This window comes from Bombina bombina, chromosome 1 (assembly GCF_027579735.1).
Source record: "Bombina bombina isolate aBomBom1 chromosome 1, aBomBom1.pri, whole genome shotgun sequence".
Lineage (NCBI taxonomy): Eukaryota > Metazoa > Chordata > Amphibia > Anura > Bombinatoridae > Bombina > Bombina bombina.
The window spans coordinates 521,225,483-521,239,285 of record NC_069499.1 but is presented as its reverse complement, the minus strand read 5'-3'; the positions used below and the strand labels follow the sequence as shown (position 1 = coordinate 521,239,285).

General features: G+C 40.4%; 1 protein-coding gene across 1 annotated transcript in view; it reads right to left on the bottom strand.

Annotated features, from left to right (window-relative positions):
• Positions 1-13,803, bottom strand: part of PTH2R (parathyroid hormone 2 receptor) — a 500,002-nt gene that overhangs the window by 444,979 nt on the left and 41,220 nt on the right. Inside the window, exons 4-5 of the mRNA XM_053690413.1 lie at positions 5,652-5,671; positions 73-168 (exon numbers count right to left, since the gene is read on the bottom strand). Coding sequence (XP_053546388.1) covers positions 73-168; positions 5,652-5,671 — 116 coding nt within the window. The remainder of the gene's footprint in view (positions 1-72; positions 169-5,651; positions 5,672-13,803) is intronic.

Genomic DNA, 13,803 nt, shown 5'->3' with positions numbered 1-13,803 from the left:
TTGTTATTTTGCGTTTCTTTTTAAATGACAAATATAACTGATAACAATGTGAAAATGAATAGAATTTCATACCTGAAGTAACCAATGATAAATATAGCCACAGCCAAGGAGCAGAATGAGATGGAGTATCCCACTGTATACATTATGTAGAGACGTTCAAAAAAAGCCCTCTGTGGACAAAAAATAATGACAACTGCCTTAATCTACATGCATCAACATAAATTAAATATTGTTACAATGAAATGTGGTTTATTATGATTACTGTGCAGTTTTATTTAAACATTTGCTTTCTAGATCTAAGTTTCCACAAGAATATACTCCACAAATATCCACAGATACTTCCATAATGCAGCAAATATTCATAATTGGTGGCAATTCATTATTATATACAGATAATCAAAATATATCAGAACACTGCAAAGACCACACATATTACTAAGGTTGCTATCACAGTTTTAATATTAATAAACAAGAAGTAATTATACAATTCGGGGCTAGATTACAAGTGGAGTGCTAATTTTATTGCATGCCCCAAACAGGCAAATTTGCCCGTTTGCCAGCACGCAACAAATAACCAGCCATTACAAGTGACTGGTTATTGCTACTGCATGCTCGCTGTAGCAATTAGAGCTTATAAAACTGCATATAATAGACACTACTATAAAGAAGAATATGCACAGATACTGATATAAAAATCCAGTATAAAACATTTAAAAACTTACTTAGGATCTCACAATTTAGCACCGTTGATGAGGTTAGGGTGGGACACCCACTGAAAATTACTTCATGTGTTTCAATTAAGTGGTAGTAACTAGAGTAAGAACAGTTTGAATTTGTCCTAATATTTATAATTTCAGGGACTGAACAACTTGAACATATTTAAAAAAAATGTATGCAGTCAGTAGGTCTATATAGCTGTATGTGAGGCTCTTCATAACCCTATTGACACTATACATAAAAGAGAATCAATTTCTGGTAGAAAATATATAGACAATATCGCAAGGAATGCTTATGCACTGATTCAACAAAACTTTATTTAATGTTTGTCACTATGGATTTCAATTTTGTTAGGTACTCAACGATTCTTTCACTACTAACCCCTATTGCAAGTGCATTTCCTTGTAAAATTATCTCAAGTTATTGCTCACTACAAAATCCTACCGGTAAACTGCTCTGCCTAATGACATCTCCACCAATATAAGATACCACCACATTCACCTTCAATAAACCTTCCCTTAACAAGATACTAGACATATGCGTTTCGTTTTGGACAAATTCGGAATTCGGACGAATTTTGGCCGATTCGGATGCATCCGAATTTCTGATTCGGCACATTCCGAAAATGAATAAATGTTTCCGAATTTTCTAATCCATTATTCATATTTGGAATTTTTCATTGTTCCTTCCTAAACCGCAGTTCCCCAACACTAAATCTAAGTCTATAATAAAGGTATTAACCCCTAAACCACCATTCCCCCGACATTGCCGACACTAAACCTATTAACCCCTAAACCGGACCCCCACATCGCCGACACAAACTAAACCTATTAACCCCTAAACCGCACCCCCCCACATCGCCGACACAAACTAAACCTATTGACCCCTAAATTGCACCCCCACATTGCCAAAACTAACTATACCTATTAACCCCTAAACATCGCCAACATGAACTAAACCTTTACCCCTAAACTGCACCCCCATATCGCCGACACAAACTAAACCTATTAATCCCTAAACCGCACCCCCCCCTCACCGACACAAACTAAACCTATTAGCCCCTAAATCACACCCCCTCACACATTTCCGAAACTAACTAAACCTATTAACCCCTAAACTGCCATCCCGAAACTTCGCCAACACAAACTAAACCTATTAACACCTAAACATCGCCAACATGAACTAAACCTTTTCCCCTAAACTGCAACCAGCCCCCCACATCGCCGCCACTAAATAAAACTGCCGGCCTCCACATTGCAACAACCTAAATTATACTATATTAACCCCTAAACCTAACACCCTCTAACTTTAACATAATTAAAATATAACTAAATAAAAGTTACAATTAGTAACTAATAATACCAAAGTATTAACTAATAGTTATATTGTAGCTAGCTTAGGTTTTATTTTTATTTCACAGGTAAGTTATTTATTTTAACTAGGTAGACTAGTTATTAAGACTGCTTATGAAAAGAGATTTCAAATGTGATCATGTTTTTTGACTTCTATGTTTGATAGTATATCTATTATTTGATAGCACTAAATCCAATATAGCGCTACTCTTAGTTGGCTCCTCTATTAATTGTGACAAGAAGTTATCCCTGAGAACATTTAAAAATTTATCCCCCTTAGCTGAATTACTAGTTTCATTGGCCCAGTTTATATCAGTATGTTAAAATCTCCCATAATTACAGCACTGTTATTAGCAGCCTTACCTATTTCCATTAGTAGTTGAGCTTCATCCAGGTCACTAATGTTGGGGGGCTTGTAGCATGTTCCTAGTAATATTTTTTTGGATTCCCCCCCACTCTTTATTTCCACCCACAGGGTCTCTACATTGTCGTCTGTAACATAAATATCTTCCCTTATTGTAGGTTTAAGGTTAAGTTTAATATACATGCAGATTCCTCCACCCCTTTTATTATCCCTGTCCCTCCTAAATAAAGTATACCCCTCTAAGTTAACTGCCCAGTCATGTGAATCATCCCACTAAGTTTCAGTTATACTGATAACATCATAGTCCTCTTCTGCAACTAAGAGCTCCAGCTCCCCCATTTTACCTGTCATGCTTCTTGCATTTGTTGCCATACATTTAATTTTCATATGCTTTCTGCTGATACTTGGTGTGCTTTCCTCTATACTTTCTAATGTGACATTTCTTAAGTCATCCCTTCCTTGAGATATTAAAGGAGTGACAGATTCACAGACTGACTTCTCTGTTCTATTGTGTTCTAACTGACCCCCCCCCCCCCTTTGCCCTAAAGTTAACAGCTCTTTTGCTAAAAAAGAAAAACACAAAGACCCACTAACATTACAAACCCCAACCCCCCAAACCCTCAAAATAAAAATAAAGTTAAACCTAATCTACCCATTGCCCTAAAAAGGGCATTTATATGGGCATTGCCCTTAAAAGGGCATTCAGCTCTTGTACTGCCCTTAAAAGGGCATTTTAGTGCCCAACCTCATCTAAAAAAAAAAAACCACCCCAAAACGAAAAAAAAAAATTACACAAAAATAATAAAAACTATTCCTATTCTAATACCCATTTAAAAAAAAAAAACACCCCAAAATAAACGAACCATAATCTATAATAAACTACCAATAGCCCTTAAAGGGGCCTTTTGTAGGGCATTGCCCTAAATAAATCAGCTCTTTTTTCGAACAAAAAATATAAAGCCCCACTAACATTACAAACCCCACCCTCCAAACAAAATAAAAAAAACTATCAAAAAAACCTAATCTACCCTTTGCCCTGAAAATGGCATTTGTATGGGCATTGCTCTGAAAAGGGCATACAGCTCTTTTGCTGTCCTTAAAAGGGCATTTAGCTCTTTTAAGAGTGCCCATCCTAATCTAAAAAAAAAAAATCCCCCAAAAAAACCTTTAAAAAAATCACCCCTCTTTAGGTACTCACAGTTGTTGAAGTCCCGCTTGAACGATCTTCATCCCGGTGGCTCCATCTTCATCCAGAAAGCATCTTCATCATCCCTGCGGAAGTGGAGCAGCAATGTGGAGGCATAGGACCAGTCAAATAGCCAATAGGATTTAAGCAGCTCTCATTCTATTGGCTGATCCACCTTGGACCTTCGCCTGGACCTCTGCCTCTGTGAATCGCCGCTCCACCTCCACAAGGGATGAAGAAGATGCTGGTCCCGTGATGGATGAAGATGGAGCCGTCTGGGTGGGATGAAGATCGTTCAAGTGGGACGTCAACAACTGTGAGTACCTAAAGGGGGGGGTTAAGGTTTTTTGGGGTGTTTTTTTTTAGATTAGGATGGGCACTCTTAAAACAGCTAAATGCCCTTTTAATGACAGCAAAAGAGCTGTATGCCCTTTTCAGAGCAATGCCCATACAAATAGGGTAGATTAGGTATTTTTGATATTTTTTTTTAATTTTGTTTGGGGGGTGGGGTTTGTAATGTTAGTGGGTCTTTGTATTTTTTTAGTTCAAGCAGGACTTCAATAACTGTAACTACCTAAAGAGGGGTTAGTGTAAGGTTTTTTTTTTTTTTTTTTCCAAAGTAAGCTTTATTGAATGAACATATATAGGATTACATTTCTTACATTCAAGGTGATAAATAACATCGTAGTGATCAAGATATTCTTATCTTATAAACATAAACAAGCTCTTATAAAAGACTGATAAAGAATTATAATATTACATTTGGTATGTTCATTATTATACATTCTATTTTGCAAAATGCCAATAATAAATACAATTCACTGAGGCCAATAGTACCGGACCCACAAGTCGGGTAGCAATAATTCAGAGAAAATGCCACTCTGATGCTAGATGTGGGTAGGTCCAGCAGTGCCAGCCCAATGCAGTCTTTGAAGATTGCAGTGTAAGAAGAGGGTAATAGAAAGAATAGGAACAGGAGAGAAAGAGAGAAAGAAACGAGAAGAGAAAGAAAAAAAAAAAAAAAAATAAGGGGGGGGGGGAGGGAGGGAGAAGGAGGGAGAGACAGATCTAAATGGTCACAATTACTTCAATCCAAGTAAGCTAGATGTTTCATAGGTTTCACCACGGCTGCCCGCCCAAATTTCAAGATTTGCCTTGGTATTCATAAACCCCTACCCTCCCAAATCAGAGTCATATATTCATGGGTTTCAAGTCTCCCAGTTTTTAGGTAATGGAACCTCTCAAGGCTCAAAAGGTCCCAGACCCTGGCCCTCCACTCCTCTAGGTTTGGTGTGTGTATAGATTTCCAATGTTTTGGTATGAGTCCTTTTGCGCAATTCAACATCAGGAGAAATAAGTGGCGTTTTGCTTCCATGATTATTTTAGGTAGCTCATGGAAAATGAGATACTTAGGGTCCGGAGGCAGGATGATTTCCAGTATCCTGCTACACTCCCGAAATATCTCACCCCAGAAGGGTTGTATATGGGGACAATGCCACCAGACATGCAGCATGGATCCTTCCTCACCGCATCCCCTCCAGCACTCCCCGCCTGTGTGCGGGTATATTTTTTTTAACCTCTGTGGGGTGAGGTACCAGCGACTCAGAAACTTAAAATGCATCTCCTGAGTTTTCATCGACACCGACACGTGCTTCGCTTTGCGAAATATAGATAACCATGCTTTGGAGTCAGGTTCAAGGCCTAATTCTTGTTGCCAAGCTACTATATAAGAGGGAAGCACATCAGTACCCCCCTCCACCAGTAGCTTATGCAAGATTGAAATGAGATGACGTGGCAGAGTTGACGAGGTGCAAAGCACTTCGAATGATGTTTTCTGTCTTTTTAGTGAATCTTTGTCACGTAGGGTGCTGTAGTAATGATGGAACTGCGTTACTCTGAACCACGAGGAGAATAAATCACAATCCCATTCAGCCAGTTCCATTTGTGGTTTGATTCTACCCTCCGATAGGATGCCTGAGATTGCGGTCTCAGCAAGAGTATAACAAGATCCCGGAGAATAGGTTTTGTTAACCATTCCGTTGTCCGGGTTTTCTCGAACGGGTGTCACAGGTGAGAAAGAGGTAGAGATATACGGTTTCACCTTGATCAGTCTATCCCATCTAACCAATATATCCTCAATCAGGGGATACTGTGAGAGCCAAGCAGGGCGCCGCGCAGGGCTGATCCACGCAAGAGATCCCACGTTGCCCCTACGGAGGATCTCCCTATCCAGGCCTATCCAGGCTTTGTTGGGCGATCCATGGCACCATTCAACCAGTCGTTGTAATTGAATAGCCTTAAGGTATTCGCTCAGTCGGGGGACACCAGCCCCTCCTCGGTCTCTGGGCAAGTACATCGTTTTTTGGTTGATCCGTGGTCTCAGATCACTCCAGATGTATGATTCAAGTGCCGACTGAATTTGATGTATTAAGTGGTCTGCTGATGTCAAGGGAATAGCCTGCATAATATATAGTACTCTGGGCAGGATGTTCATTTTAGCCACTTGGATTCTACCCATCCAAGAGATGGTCTTATTTTTCCATGCCGCAAAGTCCTTTGAGGCTTCATCCCTTATGCGCTTATAGTTTACAGAAACCATTTCCCCAACTGATGATGCTAGAGTAATACCTAAGTATTTAAGATGCTTTATAGCAACCCTCAGGGGGCAGCCCTCACTGTACGATTCAAATACCTCTTCAGGCATGGAAATATTCAAGATTTCCGATTTGGAAAGGTTGAGTGAGAAATTCGACATCCGCCCAAATATCTCCAATTCGGTTAGCGATTCCCGCAGGGATTTTCCATTGTCTGCAAGGGTCAACAGCACATCGTCAGCGTACATTGCCAATCTGTGCTCAATTCCCCCTGTTTTAAATCCTATTATCTCAGTGTTTCCACGTATCTTACATGCTAGAACCTCCATAACCAGAGCAAAGAGCAGGGGTGAGAGGGGACACCCCTGTCTCGTTCCATTTGATATCTGAAAAGTTTCAGAGAACAATCCATTCACACGGACCTTAGCGTTTGGGTTGGAGTATAGCGAGAGCACATAATTTATGAAATGTGCTCCAAAACCCATCTTTTCCAGGGTGATACGCATAAAGGTCCAATTTACTCAGTCAAAGGCCTTTTCCGCATCCGTTGACACAAGTACCAACGGAGCGGAAGTAGCCTGCGCATGTGAGATCAACTGGATCACTCTGAGAGTGTTATCCCGTGCCTCTCTTGCTGGGATAAATCCTGTTTGGTCCGTGGAGACCAATTGTGGCAAAAATATTTTGAGGCGATTTGCAATAACTTTGGCCAAAATCTTGACGTCAGAGTTAAGCAGTGATATCGGTCTATAACTGCCAGGTAGATTTTCCGGTTTATCCGGTTTAGGGATAACCGAGATGTATGCTTCCAACATCGAATTCGGTAGGACAGGTGCCTCCGAAATCCGGTTGAACACCTTGAGCATATGGGGTATTAAGATGCCCGCAAATTTTTTGTAGTAGCGCGTGCCAAACCCATCTGGGCCCGGGCTTTTGCCAGCTGGAAGGCTTTTGATGGCTGCTAGAATCTCTTCTGCAGTGAAAGGGGCATCTAGTTGGCCCGCTTGTTCAGCAGTTAAAGATGGTACTCCTGCTTTTTCAACATATTCAGATATCTCCTGCTCAAAGATCAGTCTGTTGCGGGAGCCCTCCTGCGGGTTTGCTGCTGGATGTATATTATAGAGAGTTTTATAGAAATTACCAAAGGCATTCGCTATGGCTTGACCATCTCTATGTGTCAACCCTTGTTTATCTGTTATTTCATAGATGTATGAGCGTAATCTTTTCCGAGCTAGTGCTCGGGCCAGTATCTTTCCTGCTTTATTACCATGTTCAAAAAAAAGTTTGACTCATGATAAGGGCTTTTTTGTGTTGTTCTTCTTGTAAATGGCGTAGTAAAGCCGCCCTGGCGGAGGCCAGTTCTGTTTGTAGAGCCTGATCAGCAGGATGTTCTTTGTGTGCCAGTTCTTTTTGTGTTACCTGTGCTAACAATGTGCTGTAAATTTCTCTTTTGGACCTGCGCAATGCTGCGCTGTGTCCGATCAAACAACCTCTGATCACACTCTTGTGAGCTTCCCACACAGTGGATCCGGCCATAACCTCATCTGCATTTAGGAGGAAATATTCCTCAATGTTTTTTTGTAGCTTCAATGTTAAGAGTTTATCGTCAAGGAGATATTCATCGAATCTCCATACGTAAGGGGTCACTGGGGTATTTGGCCAGTTAATAGTGCATTTTACAGGAGCATGATCCGACCAAGTGATCGTTTGGATATTGCATCCCGTTGTGACCGTAAGACCTGCGGAATCCGTAAAGAGGTAGTCGATTCTGGTGTACTTCCTATGGGGGTGCGAATAGAAAGTGAAATTTTTGTCTGTTGGGTGGAAGGTACGCCAGATATCGTGCAAGATCAAGTCTCTAATAGATTTAATTAGATGTTTAGTTACTTTATGTGGAGTACTGGAAAGGCCGTCCGAGGTGTCTAAACTCGGATTCAGGGAAACATTAAAATCCCCTCCCAGGAAGAGGACACCTTTCTGTGATTCCAAGATCAGCTGTGAGATTTTCTTGAAAAAAACGTCTTGTGCCTTATGTGGGAAGTAAAGGTTGGCCAGGGTCATGGGTCTATCATATAATTTGCCTATCAGAATTATATATCTCCCATTGGGATCCTTAATAGTTTTTTCCAACTGGAATGGGACACCGTGGCGAAACAAAATGCTGACTCCGTTCTTTTTGGAGGGCCCAGACGCAAAGTAAGCCTGTGGATAATATCTGCTAAACCATTTGGGTTCCCTGTGTTTGGAGTAGTGTGTTTCTTGAATGAAAATTATGTCACCACCCATCCTATGTAAATCTCTCGTGACAATCGAACGTTTCTCTGGGCTATTAAAACCCTTAACATTAACAGTGAGAAGATCCAAGTTGTGGATTCTTTTTAGTGCTCGTGGGTGCGCCATTGATGAGGTGAGAGAGGAGGGGGAGGGAGGGAGAGAGGAAAAAAAAAAAAAAAAAAGTGAAAGGGGGGGGGGGGTTAGAGGGGAGGAGGAGACCAGGAGAAGGAGGTAAGGGAGGGACAGAGGAGGGAAAGTCACGGAAGAAGAGGGGGAGAGTTTAAAAGGAGCGGGGTGAATGCGTACAGGGGGAAGAGTAGGAGAGAGGGGTGATTTTGAAGTTGCTGTGCAGTGGGATAAGAACTATAGGGGAGGAGAGTAAGGGAAAGAGAAGAGAGAGAATCCAGAGAGAATCAGGCAACAAAAGGCCGGATCCCCACCAGTATTACAAAGAAATTTAAGAGTGAGGAGTAAAAAGAAAGGGGGTAAAAGTCTACTTATTCAATAGGTACACCAATAGGAGGTAGTAACCCCAAAACTCTTGCATAGATATATTAACAGATATTCAAACTTTGTAGGTAAAGTAACTCAATACATATCAATAACCATCGTTAGAACTAAAATATAAATTAGAAACGGACACCCCTGATAACTGCCTAGATAGGTCCCTGCCTGAGTCCCATATTCTCTAAGGAGTATCTGTTTAACGCTCACTCAGTTTGTTTAATTTAGAGCTAGCGTGAAATCTGATTCACCCACCCCCTAGAACTTCTTTATTCTTATGATTATGATAGCTAAAATTTTTTTTTTTTTTTTATTAGCTATTTTCTTTTATTTATTTATTCTTTAATTGTAATGATATATATGTTTCTTTAGGCCTAAGAAGAGCAAGAAAATATGTGCTAGTGCCTACTACTAATCTTATTTGTAGGTAAAACATGTTCTTGTATGTAAAAAATTGGATAAACATGTAACAAAATGAATAAACATGCAACAGTATAAAAATAGCTGCTATGGACATTTAGATAAACAAAATAGAGCAAGTGAGGGGCACATTCCCATATGATATTTCAGTTACTAAGCCTGCCAATGTCTCTCAGCAATCAAGAATCTTGAGTGAGGCGTTAGAAATGCATAATAATAATTCCATATATGGACAGCTGAAATAGAAAATTATAAATACAACATGTGTCTCTAATTGGAACAATTATTCATAAACTTATCTGTTTCAGAGGGTGGCGGCCTTTCAGATCCAGGCAGGGTGTTTCAAAAAAGGTCCGGCTCAATAAGGGGGTCAAGTATAACACAGTAATGCATATTGACAAGGCCTCCAATAGCCTAATCAGGGCCACGGTCCGCTATTCCACGGTTCGCTTCAGGGCCTGGCTGCGCAGGAGCCACAGGCACATTTGGTGGTCTGATCTGTAAACCAAATGTTTGATTAAGAGCGTGGAGATCATCCGGTGACTTGTAGATTGCAGTGGAGCCGTTCTTAGATGCAATGATGCAGGTGGGGAATCCCCACCTGTATTGGATTTGTTGTTCTTTGAGGCTGGAGGTAATGTAGCGCAGGTCTCTTCGCTTCTGTAAGGTTGTAGGGCATAAATCCATAAAAACCTGGATATCAGTGCCTTCATATGTAAGGGGGTGCTTGTTTCTAGCCAGCCGAAGAATTTCTTCTTTATCCTTATAGGAGAGAAGTCGGATGATGATATCCCTTGGGGGGGCCCTGGCCGGCGGCCTGGGTCTGAGTGCCCTATGCGCTCTTTCAACCTGTATTTCCGCCGCGTTTGGTGCGTTTTTAAGAAATTTAAAGAAGTCCTGTATATATTGCCCTATCTCTGGGGGATTCACTGTTTCAGGAACGCCACGCAACCTCAGGTTGTTGCGCCTGTTCCTGTTTTCCAGGTCCTCAATTCTATCTGTCAGAGACTGTACTGTAGCATCCTGGGATTGCATGCAGCTGGCCTGGTGCTGAAGGTCTGAGCGTATTGTTTCTTGCATTTCTTCAATCTGAGAGACTCTGTGATCTACTGCCACTATATCTTTCTTCAAATCCCCAAACATAATTTTGACATCTGTCATAGCTTCATGTATATCTCTTTTAGATGATAAATGTTTAATGTCATCTCTAGTGAGATAACAGGGCAGCGGTGGATCTAGGTTAGATGTCTGCACAGCAGCAGTTTGTTTACTACAATCTGGCATTTCTCTGTTGGTGCTTGGTACATTTTCGGTAGGAATTAAATAGCTTTCCATATTGGTGGATTGAGACCCCTTTGCCGGTTTGGATATGCGTCTGTTTGCCATATTTGTACACTGAGTGACCATATAGAGCAGGTGGGTTTCTCCCAAATCTAGGGGTAGGATTGATGTCAGCAAAAAGTTATATCTCTGTAAGGGGAGCCAGCTCAGATCTGAAAGTCCTGTGTGAATCAGCAGTGTTGCTTTAAATAAAAACTGTGCAGGATTCTCCTTCAAATCTATCAGGCTTAGTCAGCAATAGTGTCCAGAATATTTGTGCATACAACAAAAGGCCTATGTAAATCAATGTACTTCCAGTGAAGCGTATATTAAAGTCAAAGGGCTTGCTACTTTGGGCTTATTTCTATTTTCTCAGTGCCGGCTCTTTATCCTAGCCGGGCTTATGTCAGTCTCTTATAGCACCGGAATGCTCCGCTGCAGGAGCCCAACCTGTAGCGTATGTCTTACTGTCCCCCCCTCAACAGCTTTGAAGGTACCTGATTGCTTGTGTCTGGTCCCGGTAGTGATCGATCAGGTAGGGGGCCTGCTACTGTTTGATGACCTTTCTCTCCGGTGCGGCGATCTGCTACTGCTTACTTGTCAGCACTGCTGGGTCACAGGCTCCCCTACTTCCAACCGATCTTGACCTTACTGTTGAAGGCTAATTATTGTAGTCCAGAGGTGCTATACGTTAATCCTCACTTTGCGCGGCCAGAGTTCTTACCGCTATAGCTGGATCCCAGCACACATAGGCCTCACTGCGCAGCTATTCAAACTGGAGTCTCCGTGACCGCTCAGCTCCCAAAAGCAGTGATCATAAGTGCCTGGTCTGTTTCAGGTTGTGAATCTAAGCTTTTAATTAGTTCCAACTTGCTATGAGTTACTTTTAACCTGTGTCAAGAGTCTTGGGGCTTCAGAGCTAAATCAATGTGTGGCCATCTACAAGCGTGGCCAAGCTCCGCCCCCAGGTTTTTTTTTTTAAGGATCTTTTTGGGTGGGTTTTTTTTAGATTAAGGTTCACACTCTTAAAAAAGCTGAATGCCCCTTTAAGGGCAGCAAAAGAGCTGTATGCCCTTTTCAGGGCAATGCCCATACAAATGCCCTGTTCAGGGCAATGGGTAAATTAGGTTTTTTAAATAGATTTTTTTTTTTTTGTGGGTTTGGGGGGGTGGAGTTTTTTAATGTTAGTGGGTCTTTGTATTTTTTTAGAAAAATAGCTGACATCTTTAGGGCAATGCCCTACAAAAGGCCCTTTTTAGGGCTATTGGTAGTTTTATTCTAGATTAGGTTTTTTATTTTGGGGTTGTTTTTTTAAATGGGTATTAGAGTAGGAATAACTTTTATTATTTTTGATCATTCGTTTGTTATTTTGTGTATTTTTTTTTCGTTTTGGGATGGTTTTTTTTTTTTAGATTAGGGTGGGCACTCTTAAAAGTGCTGAATGCCCTTTTAAGGTCAGTAAAAGGGCTGAATTCCCTTTTAAGGGCAATGCCCATACAAATGCCCTTTTCAGGGCAATGGGTAGATTAGGTTTAACTTTATTTTTATTGTGGGGGTTTGGGGGGTGGGGGTTTGTAATGTTAGTGGGTCTTTGTGTTTTCTTTTTTAGCAAAAGAGCTGTTGTTAACTTTAGGGCAATGCCCTACAAAAGGCCCCTTTAAGGGGCAACAAAAGGCCCTTTTAAGGGCCCTTGGTAGTTTATTATAGATTAGAGATTTTTTTATTTTGGGGCGGGATGATTTTTTTTTTTAAAAAAAAAGGGTATTATAATTGGAATAATTTTTATTGTTTTGGATAATTTTGTTTGTTATTTTTTGTATTGGTAGGTTTTTTCATTTTTTTTTTCATTTTAGTGTTTTTTATAATGGTAGTTTTTTTTTAATTTTGTAATGGTAGGTTTTAGTGTAAGGCAGCTTAGGTTTTATTTCACAGGTAAGTTTGTATTTATTTTAACTATGTAATTAGTAAATAGTTAATAACTATTTTTTACTAACTAGTCTACCTAGTTAAAATAAATACAAACTTACCTGTGAAATAAAACTAAAACCTAAGCTAGCTACATTATACCTATTAGTTATATTGTAGCTAGCTTAGTTTTTATTTCACAGGTAAGTTACTTTGTATTTAGTTTTAAATAGGTATTATGTAGTTAATAATTTAAACTTTATTTTAGGTTTATTTAAATTATGTTAAAGTTAGAGGGTGTTAGGTTTAGGGTTAGGTTTAGGGGTTAATATAGTTTAATTTAGGTTGTTGTGATGTGTGGGTCGGTGGTTTAGGGGTTAATTAATAGGTTTAGTTAGTGTTGGCGATGTGGGGGGGTGCGGTTTAGGGGTTAATAGGTTTAGTTAGTGTTGGCGATGTCAGGGAACTGCGGTTTAGGGGTTAATAGGTTTAGTTAGTGTTGGCGATGTTTGGGAATGGTGCTTTAGGGGTTAATAGGTTTAGGAAGAGTTGGCGGTGTGGGGGTGTGCGGTTTAGAAATTAATAGTTTTAGTTAGTGTCGGAATGTCGGTTTAGGGTTTTTTTTTTTTTTTTTTAATTGTGTCGGTTTAGGGGTTAATACTTTATTTAGTAATTTATTTAGTGTTGGCGATGTTTGGGAACGGCGGTTTAGGGGTTAATAGTTTTAGTTTGTGTCGGCGATGGCTGAACTGTGGTTTGGGGTTAATAACTATATTTTGTTAGTGTCAGCGAAGTGGGGGGCAGCGTTTAGGGGTTAATAGGTTTAGGTAGTGTTAGTGATGTGGGGGGACATCGATGTGGGGGGACAGCGATTTAGGGGTTAATAGCTTTATTTAGTGGCGGCGGTGGTGGTATATGCCTCTCCACCCCCATACGAAAATGCAGTATACGCCCCTTAGTGAGATGCACTCCTTTCAGGGTAAAAAGTGTCTTTAGATAATTTCACCAGGGAAAAAAAAGTACTGGCGAGCATTCTTAAATAATATCACCAGCCCAGAGACCTTTAGATAATAGTGCCCTAAGAATTAAAGGGGTAGTCTAGTGAAAATTAAACTTTCATGATTCAGAGAGCCTTTCAATTTTAAGCAACTTTCTAATTTACTCCTA